Below are 19,593 nucleotides of genomic sequence, written 5' to 3' on the forward strand. Positions count from 1 at the left end.
GAGAGATGGCTCAGAGGTTAAGAGCACTGGCTGCTCTTCCAGAGGACCCAGGTTCAATTCCTAGCAACCACATTGTGGCTCACAGCCATCTATAATGAGATCTGGTGCGCTCTTCTGGCATACAGGCATACATAATAAATAATAAATAAATAAATAAATCTTTTTTTAAAAAGGCATAATGAAACTATAGTCAATGACATCGGGCTGCTTACCTTTTGCAATCTTGGTGACACATCAGATAATATTCCTGCCCAAAATCGCAAGTTGATACCTTGGGAACTGCTGTCTAGGAGTGTGGGAAGCTGAAATCACCAGAGAAAAAAAAGCAAAACACATTTTTTTTTTTAATGTAGTTACAGCACTGAGAAAATGGCTTAGTCAGTCACACGAGCATGAGGACATGAGTCTGAGCGCCAGCACCCACATAGAATCCTGGCTTGGTGACACAGACATGTAACCCCAGGGCGGGGGAGCTAGATACAGGGGAATCCTCGGGACTTGCTGTACAGCCAGTGTAGACAGATTCAGAGGGGCATGTCTCCAAACACAAGGCGAAGAGCCGCTGAGGAAGACACGTGATATCAACCTCCAGTTGTACATGCATGTGCACACAGACACATCTATACGTGTGCACACACACACTACACACACACACACACACACACACACACACACACACAATCTGATTTTGTGCATACTGGTAAGCCATTTTCCCCCTCCCTAATTGTACTTCTGCAAGGTTGCCTCCAGGAACAAAATTCTTTTATCCAATCCAGAAAAATCAAAAGCTCCTCTTCCAAGTTTCCAGGCTGAGCTAGTCAAACACAAACAGTCTCCTGGTGACAGCAAATACACCAAAGTGACTCTGATTGCTGTTTTAATGACATCAAACAGGGTTCCCAGAGGGGGCAAACCGGCACAGCTGGTGGAGTGTGAAGATAGGCAGAGGGTACCCATCTGTTCACCTCCGGGCTCTGCGGGCCCTGCCAGGTTTCCTTCACCGCTATGTCTGTCCCCTTTATGACCTTCCTGGGCAGGCTGTCACTCTTCCTATGTTCACAAATACCCTCTCATGGAAGATCCCACCAATTCCACCACTTTTCTTACAAAGCTAGTGCACAGGAGTGAGAAGTTCCCTGGTCAAGTTCTCCAGCTGAGAGCCACATCTGGCTAAGGCTTGCCCGTGGGACAGCTCAGAAGAGTTTCAGTATTTTCCACCTTCATCGGGGACATCAAAGCCCTCAGTTTTGTTGCTGGTCAGTCTTAAGAGTCTGATGTGAACCCCCTGATCTCTAAGTTCAAGTCCCAGTCGGCCTTATTCGTTAAGGTTTCAGAATGGAATTGATGCATGGACAGACTGAACAGTCTTTCAGGACTGAGTTCTAAATGTTAAGACAAAGGGTTTCAAGTTCAAGGGAGCACCTTGAGCGGCCTAGAGAGAGGCCCCGGCAAAGCTTGGATTGCATCCTCCTTCAGGTATGTGTACATCACCAGCCAAGAGTCTCAGCGCTTTCATTCTGTAGGGTGGGTCCCCTGAATGATGGTTGGACTGGTCTGGCTTGCATCAAGAGTTGAGAAGCAGGTAGTTAAACGCAAACCATTGAGTTCTTATCTCTGCCCTGTATCCTTGCCTTTCTTCCCATGGGAAGCAGGATTGTTCTGCTCTGACCACTGGGATGAGACAACCACCTTGCTGGGGCTTCTTTTCAAATTGCTTATAAATAGTTTTGATGGTAATAGATGCTGGGCAAGTCACTTTAATCCCTGTTTTTGCAGTGGGCTGATGGGGTTGAGTTTAGTGGGTAGGAAGGGAGTAAGGATGTAAATAGGTCAAATCTTATGTCAACAAATCCTGTCACTAATCTTGCCCATCTTCTCTCCTAAAAACCATGAGAGATAAGAAGGGACACACTATTTATTATTATTACTATCGTCATTATTAAGGGTTTATTAAGGTTTTTTTTTTTTTGAGACAAGGTCTATATAGCCCTGGCTGTCATGGAGCTCACTATGTAGACCAGGTTCCCCTGCCTCTGCCTCCCGAGTGCTGGGATTAAAGGTGTGCACCACCACACCCAGCTGTCTTCCATTATTTCTAATGTATCTGTCTTTCCATTAGATCAGTGGTCTGCAACCTGTGGGTCATGACCCCTTTAGGAGGTCACATATCAGATCTCCTACACATCATATATTTACATTATGAATTCATTACAGGGGCAAAATGACAGCGATGAAGTAGCAACGGAAATAATGTTATGGTTGGGGTCACCACAACATGAGGAGCTGCATTAAAGGGTCGCAGCATCAGGAGGGCTGAGAACCAGTCACCGCACTGGATTACAAACTGCTTAAACGTAGCAACAGGCTTTAGTTTTACATCTTCAGCTCGGGTACACACGGCCCAAGGATATATGTTGCATTAACGAACAGTAAACTAATCTTGCAGCGGAGAGACAGAGTCTCCTGGGTTATAGGTTCCATGCGTGGTGTCTCTGCCAGGGAGGGAGCAATCGGTTCCACTACTGGTGGCTAGGAAGGTGATACTTGAGCTGATAAAGGGGTGCGGTGATTGTGGGGATGCAGGAGGTATCTGTGTACTGAAGGGTGTGGGGAGTCTGGGATTCCAGGTGGAGCGAGGAATGCGAAGCCAGACATGGAGAGTCAGCCTGGATCACTAGCCAGATAAAAACAAGATTAGGAATCTCGGGGAGAGGATGCCTGCGGCCAGGGCATGAGATGCGTTTGTGTGTGTGTGTGTGTGTGTGTGTGTGTGTGTGTGTGTGTGTCTGGTCAACACTTTCTTTTTTGATCTTACTAATAATTGGATAATGTCTATCTACCCCACATTTGCTAAGCCCTAGTGCGCATGGTGTCCTAGCTATGTTTTCTTTGCTCGTTCTTTTCCATGGGATTGATAAATAACGAGGAACTGGTGTTTTGGAGAAACCATTTACATATCAGAACGATGCCTGGCTCCCAAGCAGCCCCTCTCTGTGTCTGTTCACCAACTTTTTAATTGATGTGACTATAAATTATAAAATAAGTTCCCCAGGGCTCACTTCTTCCTTGAATTCTCTCCCCATTATCAATTCCAATTCGAAAGACCTGTTCCTGCCAAAAGAACCAGAAGAGGCTGCAACTTTATTTGAATGGAAGTGTGCAATAATTTCTAGAAAAACGGGTCAGGAACCAAAATGGCAAATAATACTATGCCGCACATCCCAGACTCCTGTATCAGCAAGTTCTCTTAATATTTTCAATAACAAATAACTTCATGTCATAATTGGGTTTGGGACTAATAAATTGAGGTCAAGGCCAAATTAGACTTCTTAAGGAAGACTGGCTATGCAAATAGGGTTTGCGGCAGTGCGTGTCTCTATTAATTGTGGTTGGTCTAAGTGGTCCCTGATCAGTGAACCCTTACTTAAGCGATATAAGGTCCTCATAAGGGGCTCCTGAGACCTCTCTGTTAAGATTCTAGGAGGACAGGGGCTGGAGAGATGGCTCAGTGGTTAAGAGTACTGACTCCTTTTCCAGAGGACCCGGGTTCAGTTCTCACATGGCAGTTCACAACTATCTGTAATTCTAGTTCCAGGAGACCCAACACTATGGCAAAACACCAATGTACATAAAATATATAAATAAACATTTTTAAAAAAGATTCTAGGAGGACAGGGGCAGGAGAGGTGGCTCAGCAGTTTAAAACACTAGCTGCTCTTCCAGAGGTCCTGAGTTCAATTCCCAGCAACCACATGGTGGCTCACAACCATCTGTAATGAGGTCTGGTCTCCTCGTCTGGCCTACAGGCCTACATGTAGGCAGAACACTGTATACATAAATAAATAAATCTTTATTTAAACAAAAGATTCTAGGAGGACAAAATACATTCCTTTCCCTTAGGATATGCAATCTGTGTACCAGTGTAAAATAAAAGCATTAGCAGCTCCCTAAACATCCTGATCATAGTTACTGACTCAGTACCAGTAACTCCATCAGCACAGAAGAGGGAGTGGCCCCGATGGTTGATGGGTTTTTCCTAACCCAAAGGAGCCAATCTGGAAATAATATTCATTTCTAAGTTGAGGATATACTCAGTACATGAGTGATTAGGTAGCATCAGAATAAAAATGCCTTTATGGGGATAACATGGTTTCTGGGAGCCACGGAATGATTCTGAAGTCAGGGGTGGGCAGCCTGTCTTGAAAGCATCTAGGCTAGAAGTTAAGGGCAAGTTAAGTCATGGACAGAGAGCCCCAGGCTGTTGGGTTCCCTTCCCAGCAACTGCTACAGGAAGCCCAGATTTATCCGGGAGGGAAGTTGTTGCTGGGCAACTGGAAGACGGTGGATTTAAAGCATGTTTGTTGCAGCCCTGACAGTTGTTAAGCATGGGATAAAAAGAGAGGAAGCTGCTTTGGTGCTGAGGGGGCAACCAGGAGAGGCGCCCTGCGTGCTAGGAAATGCGTCATGAGTGGAGAATTCGGACTCAGTCACAGGAGGGTGGGGGACATGCCAAACTGTCTCTACTGGGAGAGGTCATCCAGACGTGCCGGGAGGAGTGGTGTCTAAAGGTCTGAGGCAGAGGGTGGGCTCTGGGGTATGCGAACCCCAGACGAGTTAGGGAACTTCCTTGTTGCGCAGTAGAAACTAGGCCTCGTCCCCTCCTGACGACTTCTGACTTAGTCCTGGTGTCTGTTTCTGATGAAAGCAAAGCTGAGCTTGGAACCCAGGGGGCGGTGAAAGGTCACTTTGTGAGACAGAGCTTCCTTTGGTCTTTGGGGTCTGAGGAAGGAGCCGAGGGACCACTGCGGAACAGACTGTATTCTCTTCCGCCACCCTGACATTCTGTGTGTGTGTGTGTGTGTGTGTGTGTGTGTGTGTGTGAGAGAGAGAGAGAGAGAGAGAGAGAGAGAGAGAGAGAGCGCACGCATGCATGTATGTACAGGCCAGAGGACAACCTCAGGGGTCATTCCTCAGGCACCCCTCGCCCTTTCGTTAATTAATTAATTAATTTTAAAATCTGAGACAGGGTCTTGAACCGGTTTGGAGCTTGCTAAGTATGCTAGGCTGTCTGACCAGGGAGCCCTAGGAATACACTTTTCTCTGTCTCCCTAGTTCAGGGATTTATTAGCACGCACCTTTATATACGGCTTTTTTACACAGGTTCTAGTTATAGAACACAAGCCCTCATATTTGTGGGCTAAAACACATCACTGACTGACCTAGCTCCGCAGCCCATGACTTCACTGTGGTATAAGCAAAATGTCTTTGGTTTCAGAGTGTATTTCCTATCTTTTCTCCAATATGAATTTCATCCAATCTCCATGAATGAGGAAGAAAGGGTTCTCTATAAACATCAGCAAGCTGGGTGCCAACCCATAGCCAGAAATTAGTCTCCGGGCCACTAGAGGATGCTTGTGTGTGCCAGCAGGTGGCCATAGTCAAGAGCCAATGCTAAGGTGTTATGAAAAGAACCAAGGTCAATGCCAGCGACCAGCATAGCTTTCTGCAACCATGCTTCTACCCAGGAGAGAGAAACACATGGCTGGTGCTGAGGCCAGACTGCAGGTCGGGGTTCTGGGAGTCAGCCGGAGTGAGGCTGCCTTGGTGCTGAGATGCTCATGACACAGCTAAAAACTCTCCTGGATCCCAGATGAGAGGGTCACATCTGTTGCGATTATCTATCTGTCACCCCTGAGCTCTGGGTTATTGTGACATAGGGTCTACCTTATGACTGAATTCTGTCGGCGTTCTAATTTTGTAACGTGGAAGTAAGTTTTCTGCCTCGTGCAGTGGGGCTTTACCTGTAAGTCCCTCCTGTGCCCAAATGCAGACATTGCCACTCCCCTCGGTGTCTGCCCAGTCTGAGCCGTGACACATGTGGGTCGTGTGGTCCTGTCACTGTCCTGAGGGATCTTGGCCCGTGTGTAATAGATTCGGTGTGCATGTGCATTCATGTAAGTGCTTCTGGGAAAAACAGACCTCTGTCACCCATGCTCCCATTTCAAATTTTAGCGCGCTTTTAACTCTTGAGAGCAACATCGTCTTTGTTTCGCACATGAGACCCGCTGGGGTATTTTTGTATTAGTGGTAGGTAGAAAGACACTTCATCGCAAGAGCTTTTAACCTGGGGTCTGGCTTCAGTGGCTCCATGAGTCCCCACACCTTCACATCTGTGGGAACTTACATTCCCTAGGGAAAGGCTTAGAGCTGGTGTCAGATTCTCAAACATGATCCTAATCCACAAAAACAGTTCAGAGTCTCTGTTGTGCAGAGAGCTGAAGTATCAGGAGCCAAAATCCTTCTGAGAGTCAATCTACGCTGGAGAAAACCTGTTATCTAACATGTGGGTAACACATACTGTAAATATGTGGCCTATACTGACTGAACACAGGCAGGGACGCCAGGCCCGTCATCTGAACTAGCACCCTTCCCAGGGGCTGGCTTCTGTCCCAAGTCACTTTATCTTTGACCAGTCACGAATTCTTTCTTCCTCAATTGATAAAGTTGCATCTGGTCTGTCAAGAAAACAAGTTCTAGCCTACTGTATACATCTGGAGCCTAGAAGAAATCCAGACAGACAAATGCTGAGACAATCAGCCTAAAAGCAAAAAAGCTTCTGCTCTGTTTCCTTCTCTATAGAAATCTGTTTGCCGAGGGGACTCCCCAATAACCACTGATTTGGTAGATGTAGACAATCGCTGTAAACCAGATACACCTAGTGTGACTTCATGGTTTTTAAAACCCATTTCTGGATGAGTTTTGTTTCTGCCTGCCACCCACACACACACACACTCTCTCTCTCTCTCTCTCTCTCTCTCTCTCTCTCTCTCTCTCTCATCTCTCTCTCTCTCTCTCTCTCTCTTTCTCTCTCTCTCTCTCTCTCTCTCTCTCTCTCTCACACACACACACACACACACACACACAGAGTTGCTTGCACTGTGCTTCGATTTCTTTCTTCCTAAAGTAGGAGAAAGTTATAGGAAAACAGCAGTGTGTGTGTGGAGGGGATAATGGAGGTAAACTCACTAATGAGACATTACTGTAAAACCCAGGAGATGAGGTAGCAAAAAGGCACTTGAAAATTGGAACACATAGTTGAAATTTAACAAGCTGCAGCCAGCGATCCCAGGGAGCAGAAGGCATGGCCAGCGATAGGCAGTTCACCCCTGTTTATTCCCAGTGACTCAGGAATTCAGAGAGCAGAGCCAAGAGTGAAGCGGACACGGACAGGAGCATGTATGTAGTCAGGACCCCCAAGACTGGGTCTTTTCTTCTCAGGAACTCAGTGTTCAGCCAGGCCACAGTCACAGGGACACGAGGACAATGGAGTCAGAAAAGCAAAAGTCACAGTAGCATAGAGGTCGAGGGGGAGGGGAGAAAAAGCCAAATTGTACAACAGCAGGAACATTTACAGAAGGGAAACTGTGAACCCCAAAGCTAGCTTTCCTCCTCCGCACACAGCCATGGAGAAGGGGGAAGGGAGGAAACTCAGATTTCCCGGCTGGCCGGCCGAATGGCAGGTCTTAGTGCCCACCTCAAGTTCCACAAATAAACATTCAAAGCTGCCGGGACAGACTTGCTTCTCAGCAAGATTTCAAAACAGCGCATCAGAGCGGGAGAGAAAACAGGAAGGCTGGGGGGTGGGGGCCAGAAAACGGGATGGATGCAGGAGAGACGGAAGGGGCATGCGCAACCTGGGCCCGATCAGATGGGAAAGGGCCCAACCCCTCACCCGAAACTGACTGAAGTACTAAAGTGACGCGGGAGTTTTATTTATTTTTTTTTAATGAGGTGCGAACATTTCAGGTATGCTGGCGGTAACGATGCCCTGGGCCCAGCGCTGAGCTTTTGGGTTTCACGTTGCCAGCTGTTAGCCTGAAAAAGCCCCAGGTGAAGATAAAGAAAGTCTTCAGGCTACGGAGTTGGGGGTGAAACCAAGAGAGGCTACACCTTGGAGAAAATCCAGCCCCTTGATTTGTGGTGTGCTTCCCCACCCACCTAGGTCACCAGCCATGTGTGCGGTGCATGGGTTCATGAAAAAGAAAGCGTGCAAACTGTGTGTGTGTGTGTGTGTGTGTGTGTGTGTGTGAGAGAGAGAGAGAGAGAGAGAGAGAGAGAGAGAGAGAGAGAGAGAGAGAGAGAGAGTGAGTCTGGGATCTGCGAGAGGGTCGGGTGGAGCAACGCCCGGAGAACTGCATTCGGATTATTTGAAGATGACAACATTGAGTTCTGACCTCCAAAGGACAGAGGAAAAACACAGCTGGTCCCAGTTGGTTGCTAACTCCCACTAGGTTCCCTCGGCTCCGCAGATTCCCAGGTCTGGAGGTTGTTCCCGCCCTCCCCCCACCCTTGCTCTGTACCCAGCAGGGGCAGGTGCCGTCACAGTGGTTTACTGAAATTTTTCCTCTTTCTTTGTTAATGAGAACTGACTTGGCATTTAATAAAACCTTATTTATATAAGGGCTACGTGTGCACAAGAAACAGGCCAGCAAAGGGGCCGGCCCAGCACTCCCACGCCAGAACGACAGTGGCTGGGCGCCAACCAGCTGCAATAACAGCCAGGCCACAGAGGCTAGCCATGCTCCTCCGGGGGGCCGCTGGGGTCTGCCCTGGCCACCCTGTGCCTGCCTGGGGATCATTTTCCTAAAACCACTCCCAGGATGGGTACAGGAAGCAATGAAAGCCAAATCTCATTTAATGCTTGCTATTTCTTTTAAGTTCTTTATTAGTAATTTATTTGCTTTTAATGTTTAGCTGCCCTGGTCATTTGTCCCGGGAAAGGCACACTTCAAGGGCACCAGATGACTACCCGGGGTGTTTGCTCTTTGCTAGGAGGTCACGTGCTCTGTTTCAGTCAGTTCCTTCCTCTCTGGGGCCAGAGCAGGGATGAGGAGAATGGCGAGGATCTTTGAGGCGGCCTAATGCCGCCCACTGGGGTGTTCTCCTTAGACCTTGGCTCTGCAACTCTCTTTAAGAGAAGGAGAAGACACCTCTGCAGCGCTCTGTTCCTGAAGCCCAGAGATGTTTGGGGTACGAGGATTACTGTTTGGTCTACAGAAACCAAGATGGTAAAGCCAAACTCTTTTGTTCAAGGTTAATAATTTTTGACCCTGACTGGACTTTGGAATTATCTGGGAAGCTCTGGAAAACACTGAAGTACACAGGTTGTACCCTGTGCTAACTGACTCGGGATCTCTGGGCTCGGAGTAGGGGGGCTAGTTTGAGATAGTCGCCTTTAGTCTAGGCTGGCCTTAAACACCTCATGTAGCCAAGGGTGACCTTAGATTTCTAATCCTCCTACCTTCACCTCCCCAAACACTGGGATTATAGGTGTATCCTACCATGGTCAGTTTTCTGCCATGGTGGGAATCAAACCCAGGGCCTAATTAGGTACATTAGCCGAGAACTCTACAACTGAACCACATCCGCAGGCCACATGTGTAGCTGCTGAAGCCTTCCCAGTGATTCAATGTACAGTTAGGCAAAGAACTGCTGGTCTCAGGGACTATTCTCAGGGACAGATACTACGTAGCTTAGTATTCTAAGATGAGTGTCCATGAACAGGTTTGTTGGGTTGTTTGTGGGTCGAGAGTAGGAGGTCAATGTTGGCACCATGGCCTCAGCCCAGCGCCTGTGCCCTGTAGGTATCTGTTGCAGCTGTGGGCACATGGGCAGAGGGTAAACGAGTGCCTTGGGTCCATCTAAGTCAGGGCAACTGGTGAAACGTCTGACTTCCAAACTCAACGTAGGGCAGAACGAAGGCTTCCTGGTCTTTCTCGTTTGATAAGTAAACACTCCGGTCAGTGGCCCCAGCTTGGGGTGAGCTACAGCTTGCATCTTGAGCATCACACAAAGGCCCGTCTGTTAAAGGCTTGGTCTCCATCTTGACACTAGTGGGAGGTGGTGGAACCCGCAAGGGGCAAGGCCTAGCGGGAGGTCTTTAGGTTATTGGGAGGTCTGGCATAGAAGGGGAGAGTGGGAACCCCAAGCCCTTTCCCGTGTTCTCCTGTGCTTCCTGGCCAAGAAATGAGTGGGTTGTTCCACCGTGTGTTCTACCTCAATACAGGACCAAAGTGATAAGGTCCATCAGCAACAGACTGGAGTCTCTGAAACCGTTAGCCAAGAGGGACCCTTTCTCTGTGTGATTGAGGTACGTGTTACGGTAATGCAGGACTAACAGAAGGTCTAGTCACTAAAGGATAATTTTAACCAGATGCAAAATCTTATCTGGCTGTACCCAGGACGAGCTGCATTGAAGACCACGACCCAGCGTAGACCAAGTGTTGCCTTGTAGTCTGTTGTAGGACAGAGATGTTCAGGCCACAGGCTCTTAATTCTCCCCACAGTGTGGGAAGCATCAAGACCATCTCTGGGATCCGAGACATTTTGTGGTAACGCTTCAGGTCCTGACACCTTTTATGTACTTTGTAGATCCACCCTCAATGAGCTGAGAAAATTGCAGAATAACTTTCAAGGGAAACTCAAAATAAACTCTGCTAGAAACAACAAGGCCTATTTTATTTTGACTCTGTCACAGGAAGGGCCAGCTTGTTCGTCCCAGATGCCCTGCTAGTTTAGCCCCAAAATAGCCACACAGAAATTGTACTAATTAAAACACTGCTTGGCCCATTTGCTCTAGCCTCTTATTAGCTAACTTTCACATCTTGATTTAACCCATTTCTATTAATCTGTAAGTCACCACATGGCAGTGGCTTACCAGGAAAAATTCAGCATGTCTGACTCTGGCAGCTTCATGGTGATTCTCTCTGTCTCTGCTTTCTTCCTCCCAGCATTCAGTTATATCCCCCACCCCTGCCTACCTAAGTTTTTTTACTATCAAAAGGCCAAGGCAGTTTCTTTATTCATTAACCAATGAAAGCAATACATAAACAGAAGGACCTCCTACACCATGACTCATTTTAGAGAATTCATCTGGCTTTTTTTCTTCTCCTTTCTTTCTTCCCTTTTCTGTGTATCCCGTCCTCTACCCCAAGACAAGGTCTCTTGCATCCTAGGCTAGCTGAAGATGACTATGGACGTCTGGCATTCCTGCTCCCACCTCCAGAGTGCTGGGATTACAGATGTTTACATGTGCTAAGGATCCAGCCGTGGCTTTGTGCGTGGAAGGCCAATACACTTATCAACTTGGCAACAACCCTGTCCCAATCTAAAGACAAGCTGAGAGCAAGAGAGACCAAGAACAAGAGTGAGAGACAGAGAGAGAGTGAGGAGTGAGAGAGTAAGAACGAGAGAGAGAGAGAGAGAGAGAGAGAGAGAGAGAGAGAGAGAGAGAAACTTTTTTGGGGTTTGAGAAAGCCACCATAAAGACAGGCAAAATGTGAACTCTGAAATCAACAACTAATTCCAGAATATCTCAAAAATAATCTTAGTGATTTACATTCCTCATGACACAGTTCCAGAAATTAAAATATAGGCAAAAAGAAATACATAATTAGGTGCTAAAAGCAGTCTGTTTTTTCCAAAGGATTCTTATGAATATTCCTATAAGTGTGGCCTCTGGGAACCCCCATCGAAATCTCCTGAGCAATGACACAGCTCCCTACCAGCAAGACTGGAGACTTGGACTTGCATGTTTCAGCAACCTCTGATGACATCATGCGTCCTAAAGTTTGACCCCTCTGTGCCCCACCACATTCTTCCAGCAAGGGAGGAGGAGACCCTCATGGGCTCTGGGAGTCTGGACTACAGTTCTAGAGCAGAAAGCTGGGTTTAGTGATCTAGTCTTTCCAAAATGTTGAGATTACGAATTTCCTATTTTTTTCTATCTACAAAGAACATCTTTGGGGTCAAGTACAGGTCTGTAGGAAGGAGCTTGACCCACCCATTTGCTGAAAATTATGAATGCTTTGCACAGTTTTTTTTCCTTCATCTTTTCCTATTATTTTAGACATAGATGTGTCCAACCTGTGGCTCATGGTGGCAGGTTCTCCAGGATGGCTATGAAGTACACCTGCAGATGACAATGCCATGTCACCGTGTCTAGACACCCCTGGAAGCAGTATCCTTGTTGTATACATGAACATGAGAACCAGGGCGAAGTCAGTGTCTTGTCTGTAACCATGGGCAAGGAATTCCCTGGTCTACAGGTGATGGAGGACACATGTTTCGCAGTTGGAGAGGACAAACGCCTCCCACATCGCATGCTGAGGGGTGAACCAATGCGGGATTCCCCTCTATATGCTGTAAATATGCTTTATTGCCACTGGTTAATAAAGAAGCTGCTTTCAGCCAATGGCTTAACATTATATAGCCAGGCTGGAAAAGATATCTAGAGAGAGTAGGTGGAGTCAGAGAGAAACCATGTAGCTGCCAGAGGAGAAAGATGTGAGCTGTTAGCTGGAATCTTGCCTGTAGGCCACGAGCCTCAGGGTAAAATATAAAATAATAGGAATGGGTTAATTTAAGATGTAGGAGCTTGCTAGGAATACGCTAGAGTCACTGGCTAAGCAGTGCTGTTATTAATACAGTTTCTGTGTAAATGTTTCTGGCCAGGGTGGCTGGAAATGAACAAACAGCCTCCGTCTACAAATTGGCACCATCAGAGCTAGCTTACGCTATTGGCCAAACGGTATTGCAATTAACATAGTTTCTGAGTGATTATTTGGGTCTGAACGACCAGGAGATGAACAAACAGCCTCCAACAAAAGTAAACGTACCTCCTTCCCCTCGCTACTGTTCTAGAAGGATGGTTGTTTCCTCTTGGGTGCTAGGATTCTGGAGCATTCCCCAAGGTTTGTCATAGCATCAAGCTCACACCTTCTCCAGTGCCAGTTGCCCAGTGGATTCTCTACAAGCAGGGAGCATGTAACCCTTTCCTTACCACACGGAAGAGTTTGAAGAAGTCCACGCTGTCATACAGTGTGTCTTCTATCCACTGTAGGGTCACCTGGGAGAGGGGGCACAGGGCATCCCGCACGGTCTGTGCCCCCCAACGCTGGCTGAAGATGATGAAACGCTGCAAGAGGGCCTCACTGCAGGCAATGTTCTTCAGTTCCAAGTCTGGGACTCCATAAGCAAACTGTAGGGAGGAGAAAATATGCTGGAAAACCCCTTGGAGGTAAATATTACCACCATCCTGAACAAAGATGCCACATTCTGACCCACAGGCCTGACAAATAAATCATATTTCACAGCAAAGGTGATAGAAAGGGCAGATGGATTATGTCTGCTGGCTAGTTGGTTTAAAACACACAGACTAGTCAGGCCGTGGTGGCACGCGCCTTTAATCTCAGCACTTGGAAGGCAGAGGCAGCCTAATCCTTGAATTCGAGGCCAACCTGGTCTACAGAGTTCCAGGACAACCAGGGCTACACAGAGAAACCCTGTCTTGAAAAATCAAAAACAAAGCAGAACAAAAAGACACAGAGATGACTTGACTCCTCCAGGTGGGTTTAACGTCACACAGGGACTTGGAAGCGTGGGAAGGCAGAAGAAACAGGACCAGAGTGTTATGGTGGGCGGGAGAAAGCCTTGACAGGCCACTTCTCATCTTGCAAATGGAGGGGACCTCATCCGAGGAATGTGCATGATCTGTAGAAGATGGGTAGGGTGAGAAAATAGGCTTTCCTTCAGACAGCCCGGTAGAGAATGTGACTTAATGGCACCTTGACATTCAGACTTCTGATCTCAAGAATTATAAGACAATAAAACTGTGTTGTCTTAAGCCTTTAAGTCTGTGATCATTTGTTACAGCAGTAATAAAAATCCAAACCCTCCTTCAAACCTTATCAGAAAACTTTTCCAAATCGAGAGATCACTTTGAAGGGGATGCTAAGGTGCCATTGAGACTGTCTCCCAGTAGCGGAAGTGGAGGGGCAGTGAAAACACGTTTATAGCTACCTTGGCCAGCTTCCCCTCCTTACTAGATTTACCACGTAAGAACACCAGATGCCCAGCTCAGTTTGGTTTTGGTTTTGTTATTGCTTTTTGTTTGCTTGATTATTTGAGGCAGAGTCTCGCTGTAGCCCAGGCTGACCTGGATCTCACTCTGTAGCCTAGGCAATTTTTCTATTTCAGTTTCCTGACGTTACAGGAGTAAGCCACCATATCTGGCACAGTTCAATTAACTTGAATTTCAAATAAAGAACAAATAACTTTTTGTTTGTCTCAAATCAATCCCAAAGGGAGCATCATTATGTTGAAATTTTTCTTTATGTTTATCTGAAATTCAGAATCAAATATATAACCTGCGTTTTAACCACAGCCCTAGGCCTAGATAGCCCACATCCCACACCTCCTAGAAGCTCACAGACAATGACTTGGAACATCACAGCTATGATGGCCTCCGTTTCTCAGATGGAAAAGAAGACGTCCCAACCCTGGTCAGGGCCTCTTGGTTGCCTGGAGTGTTTCCGGGCATCCTGGACTTCCAGGGTCTGCACCATGAATAAATTCATAACACTGGGCCCTGAAGACACCATGAGGTTTTCAATCACACACTGGCAGGCAGAACAGACATGGGCTCTCTTATTCCCATGGAAATGTTGAGACCACACTGGTCCCTCCATGAGGCACAGGCTGATGGTGGATCAGTTGTAGAATCAGTCTTAGGGCCTGTAGTGGGGGCGTCCCCACAGATCATTCTGCCTTTGCTCCCACCTCACTTCGGATCCCTGGGTAAAATCCCGTCCTCTCTCTAACCAGACGCTGAAACCTTTCTCATATGTTTGCTTGTCTGATCCTCTCATACTCCAGAGGAGGGACCTGAAGGAATGGGGACCAGGCAACAACATACAGAAGTGTTAGCTCATGTCTTAGTTTGCTTTTAACGACTGCGATAGGAAACCATGGCCAAAAGCATCCCAGGGAGGGAAAGGTTTATTTAATTTTATAGTTTACAGTCCATCATGAGCAGAAGTCAGGACAGGAACTTGAGGCAGGAAGTTGGAGAGAGGAAATGAGGCAGAGGCCAAGGAACAGTGCTACTTACTAGCCTGTTCTATAGCTTGTTCAGCTTGCTTTCTTATACACCCCAGGATGACACCCCAACCCATGGATGACATTGCCCACAGCAGACCGGGCCTTTCCGCATCAATCAGAAATGAAGAAAATGTTCCACAGACTCTCTTATATGCCAATATTATAGGGACTGTGTAAGTTAGGGTTTCTATTGCTTGATAAAAGACCATGATGAAAGTGACTTGTGGAAGAAAGGGAAGGATTTGCTTGGCTTACACTTCCACATCATACTCTAATATAGAAGAAGTCAGGACAGAAGTTCAAACAGGGCTGGAATACCCACCAAGGTATGTGACACTCTGGGTTCAAACCTAACGTAGAAGGGGGAGGGGGAGAGAAGGTAGGGAAGAGAGAGCAAGCAGATAGCCAGTGAAAGTTTCTAGAATTTACAGGGCATGGTGTACGTGTCTGGCCTATAATTCCAGCACTCAGGAGGTAGAGGCAGAAAGATCAGACATTCAAGGTCATCCTCAGCTAACAGTGAACTTGAGATCAACATGGGTCTATGACAGCTTGTCACAAAACCAACAACAACAAAGTACTGGGTGCTTATTAAGTATTTATTTTGGGTCTGGCAACATTCTAAATGCTTCACGTATATTAATTTTTTTCACTCTCTCCATATATAACCACCATATGTAGTAGGTATTTTTGAGTTCACACTTATAAGTGAGGAGACAGGCTCAGAGTGGTTCTGATGTTACTGTGTGTCACTGAGCCTTGAGGAGATCTGACTCTTAGACACTCACTGACACTCATTACGTCTTTGGTGATAAGGAAGAGTGAGGATTGGACAAAGACATGAGACTTGTGAGCATCTGGAGTGAGGAAACAACATCTGAACTAAGTCCTGAAGCATGTGTAGGAATTTTCAAGGCTAGGCAGATGGGAGTGAGACAGAATGATGCAATGACTTCCTTAGATGGAAAGAAATGCTGTGGAACAATCTTTGTATGTTGTAGATATGTATTGTTCTCATTGTTAGTAAGAAGCTGATTGGCCAATAGCTGGGCAGGAAGAGAACGGGTGAGACAGCCTGACACAGAGAGAATGCTGGGAGGAAAAAGGGTGGAGTCTGGAGTTGCCAGCCAGACTCAGAAGGAGCATGAATGTGTCATGCTAATAAAGGTACCACTATGTGGCAGAGTGTAAATAAGGAATATGGGTTAACTGAAAATGTAAGAGCTAGTTAGTAATAAGCCTGAGCTATCGGCTGAGCATTTATAATTAACATAAGCCTCAGTGTATTTATTTGAGAGTGACAGAAGGACAGGAAAACTCTACCTACAGGACAAGGTGTTGCAATACCCTCCAGAGCTGCGCTCATATGCCAAGAAGAAAGGGCCAGAAGGAAAACCCACTGATTGTGAAGAACAAGGCATTTCTGATTAATAAGGATGACCAATTGTAGTTTCTGTGGAGGACACCAAAAAGGCATATTGGCATTGTGGCTGCAAGTGCTAATGGTCACATTGGCTAAAGGTCAAACACAGAACTAGATGGGGTGAAAGTCATTATGTGTGAGGATTTCTGACCAGCTGAGAAGTGAGGAGGCCTGGGAGATGGAAAGGGAGCTGGGTGGGGGACCGTGACTGGCCTCATTGTTGTGAGAGGGGGGTTGTGGAAATTGCTGATCTGAGAGCATTGGTTACTCCAGCGCAGCATCCCCTAGAGCCTGGTGACCCTGGCTCCTTGTCCATGAAGAGCCTCTGTCCTGGTGCCCAAAGGGCAGCCACTTGAACTCCAAGGGTCATGGCTGTACAAACTGGGAGGAAATTTCCCCTAAATTCCAACCCTTATCTCTGCCTCTCTTTTATTACCAACTGGAAATGGTCACAGGCATTGCTGGGACTGGAGGTTTATCAGCCGAGGAAAAAGCAAATGGGAAAAATGAGCCATCAGTGCTGATGACACTTCCCCTGCGGTGAAGACAGAAGCCAGGTGGTGCCAGGCAGCCAGGTCCGCTTCTCTGAGCCTCATCAGGAACAGATTCCGCTTTGCTTGTCCGTTTCCAGGCATTACTGTAAGGTCTGGACCATTAGGAAGCAGGAAGGCATGGGCTCTTTCCTGGTGATGCAGGGAACCAATCTAAAAAACCCTTCAGTAGCTGTCCCCACCAGGTGGGGAGGAGGTCTCCTCTCTCATCTGGGCTCTGACAACAGCACCCTGTGCAGACCTTCCTCTCAAGACTGGCTCATGCTCTGAAATTCTCAGCTTAGGTTTTGGTCTCCCCTGGAGTCACATCTAGCCAGGACAAGAGCTCATACCCGAGCTCATCAGTCTCCCAGAAAGCTTGCTAACACAGCCAGCTGAGCTCAATAGCTAACACTAAGGACTCAGCTGAGCCGGCAGGTGCTGAGAACTTGCATTTCTAACAGGTACTCCCGCGTCACTGACGCTAATGACCACGGGACGACAAGAACCGGTCCAGTGGCCCTCAAGTCCTGAATTCCACTTAGCCTCTGAGGAGTTGGAACTGTAGAATGGACAGAATAACTCCATCGGTAGATGCCTCAGTTTCCCCCATCCTTGTGTTTCATTTCAGGGTTACTGTGAGGGACAAAGGAGTCAACAGATGCGAAAGCCATGTGTTTGTGTAAATATAGAGAATCATTAACACGAATGAAATAAATTTATGGAGGAGCCAGAAATATCTAGAGTGGGCATGTCTGGCCCTGGTAAGCAAGTGGCCCAGGAATACAGATGTGACAACTATGAGAGCCAACATCTAGTCACCCAGTTCTTTGTTTGTTTGGTTGGTTGGTTGGTTTGGTTTGGTTTGGTTTGTGTCTTGAGACAGAGTTTCTGTACGTAACAGCTCCAGCTGTCCCGGAACTCTTTTGTAGACTAGACTGGCCTAGAACTCACAGAGATCTGCCTACATCTGCCTCCTGAGTGCTGGGATTAAAGGCGTGTACCACTGTCTTTACCCAGATCTTCTTTTAAGAGGTATTTTAATTATAGGCGGGTGTGTGCATCTGTCTGTGAATAGATGTGTCCACATCAGTGCTGGCGCACAAGGAGGCCAGAGGCATTGGATCCACAGGAGGCTGTGAACCTACTGACATGGGTGCTGGGAATCACACTTGGGTCTTGTTTTAGACACTGTTCCATTGCTGTGCAGAGACATCATGAGCAAGGAAACTTTTATAAAAGAAAGCATTTAATTGGGGGATTGTTGAAAGTTTCAGAGATTGGTCCATTATCATCATGGCAGGAAGATGGTGGCACACACAGAACTGGAGGAGGGGCTGAGAGCTACATCCTGATCTGTGGGCAGGCAGGCAGGCAGAGATTGGACCTGGCACGAGCTTTTGAAACATGAAAACTCACCCATTGTGATACATTTCCTTCAACAAGGCCAAATGTATTCCAACAAGACCACTCCTAATCCTTCTAATCCTTTCAAACAGTTCCACATTCTGGTGACTAAGCATTCAAACACGTGAGTCTATGAAGGCCATTCTTATTCAAACCACCACAGGTCCTCTGAAAAGCAGTGTGTGTTCTTATTCACTAGACCATTTCTCTAGCCACACACACACACACACACACACGCACACACACACACACACACACTTGCACACACTTAGAGTTTTTATCTTAGCTGGAGCCCTTCCCTCAAGTGCTTGTAAGTCAGCTTTTTACTGAGTAAGGGTATTTTTGTCTTCACACAAGGACTCCTGACATCCAGGAAGTACAGCAGACATTTCTGTTTACATCGACCCTCCTCTGGGATGTAAGTCTCCTGAGTCAGGGGCGTTGCCTGTCTGATCCACACTGCTGCAGTATCTATCGCTGTCCCTAAAGATTTGATTAGTAAAAACATAGTAATTTGATTACCTTTACAGGGTAGGTTCAGCCTTGTGATTTCTCTGCTTCCTTCAAGTTTCAAAAACCTGGGGAGTCTGATAGTACCAGAGGTACCAGAGCTGTTTCAGAGTCCTGTGATCAGATGCTCCTTGACTCAATAACCCCCAGGTTTGTCCGTGATATGGAACATGAGTCATGGAGTCTGAATATGGAAGCCGAAGGGAAAAGAAGTCTGCCTCCCCTCCTCTCCAATGGTCCTCACCTACCTGTTCCACACGAACTTGGGAGTTGATCAAAAGATGGGCAACTGAGTCAGACAGGCCAATGTTTCTTGTGAGAAATAGTGTCAATGTATCCTCATCTTTTAGGATGTCTCGGATTTGTAATCCTCTTCCTGAAGACGAATGGAAGAAAGAATGGGGTTGAAGGGAGATGAGTCAAAATAAGAACAGCATCTAGCATCGATTCGAAATATTTCTGCTTGACTCTTAGAAGGGGGCCGTGTTCTTGGCTTCCTGGGGAACTCTTGGAGACTGAGGCTGCTGCCAATATCTGTCGTCTACACAGTCACACCACCTATGGCTAAAGAACCTGAGCTCAATACAGTGGGAGGCACAGAAGGAGGGAAAGTTAGCCCAGGGTGAGCAGGGTGTCAGGCACTTCTTAGAGTTGGCCTGAGACAGTGACTTTCAAGAGAGTAAAGGCTGGATGGTGGTGGCTCACTCCTTTAATCCCAACACTCAGGAGGCAGAGGCAGGTGGATCTCTGTGAGTTCGAGGCCAGCCTGGGCTACAAGAGCTA

The 19,593-nt window shown here is 47.0% G+C and overlaps 1 protein-coding gene and 1 long non-coding RNA gene across 2 annotated transcripts in view; one reads left to right on the forward strand and one right to left on the reverse strand.

Annotated features, from left to right (window-relative positions):
* Nucleotides 1-19,593, reverse strand: part of Abca4 (ATP binding cassette subfamily A member 4) — a 129,250-nt gene that overhangs the window by 92,928 nt on the left and 16,729 nt on the right. Inside the window, exons 11-13 of the mRNA XM_048456647.3 lie at nt 12,842-13,039; nt 10,718-10,816; nt 213-302 (exon numbers count right to left, since the gene is read on the reverse strand). Coding sequence (XP_048312604.3) covers nt 213-302; nt 10,718-10,816; nt 12,842-13,039 — 387 coding nt within the window. The remainder of the gene's footprint in view (nt 1-212; nt 303-10,717; nt 10,817-12,841; nt 13,040-19,593) is intronic.
* On the forward strand, nt 8,874-10,494 carry LOC125414767 (uncharacterized). The gene is made up of 3 exons (XR_007236364.3): nt 8,874-9,068; nt 10,067-10,150; nt 10,242-10,494. It is a non-coding gene; the product is annotated as an uncharacterized LOC125414767 (long non-coding RNA).

Source organism: Myodes glareolus, chromosome 17 (assembly GCF_982192425.1).
Source record: "Myodes glareolus chromosome 17, mMyoGla1.1, whole genome shotgun sequence".
Taxonomy (NCBI): domain Eukaryota; kingdom Metazoa; phylum Chordata; class Mammalia; order Rodentia; family Cricetidae; genus Myodes; species Myodes glareolus.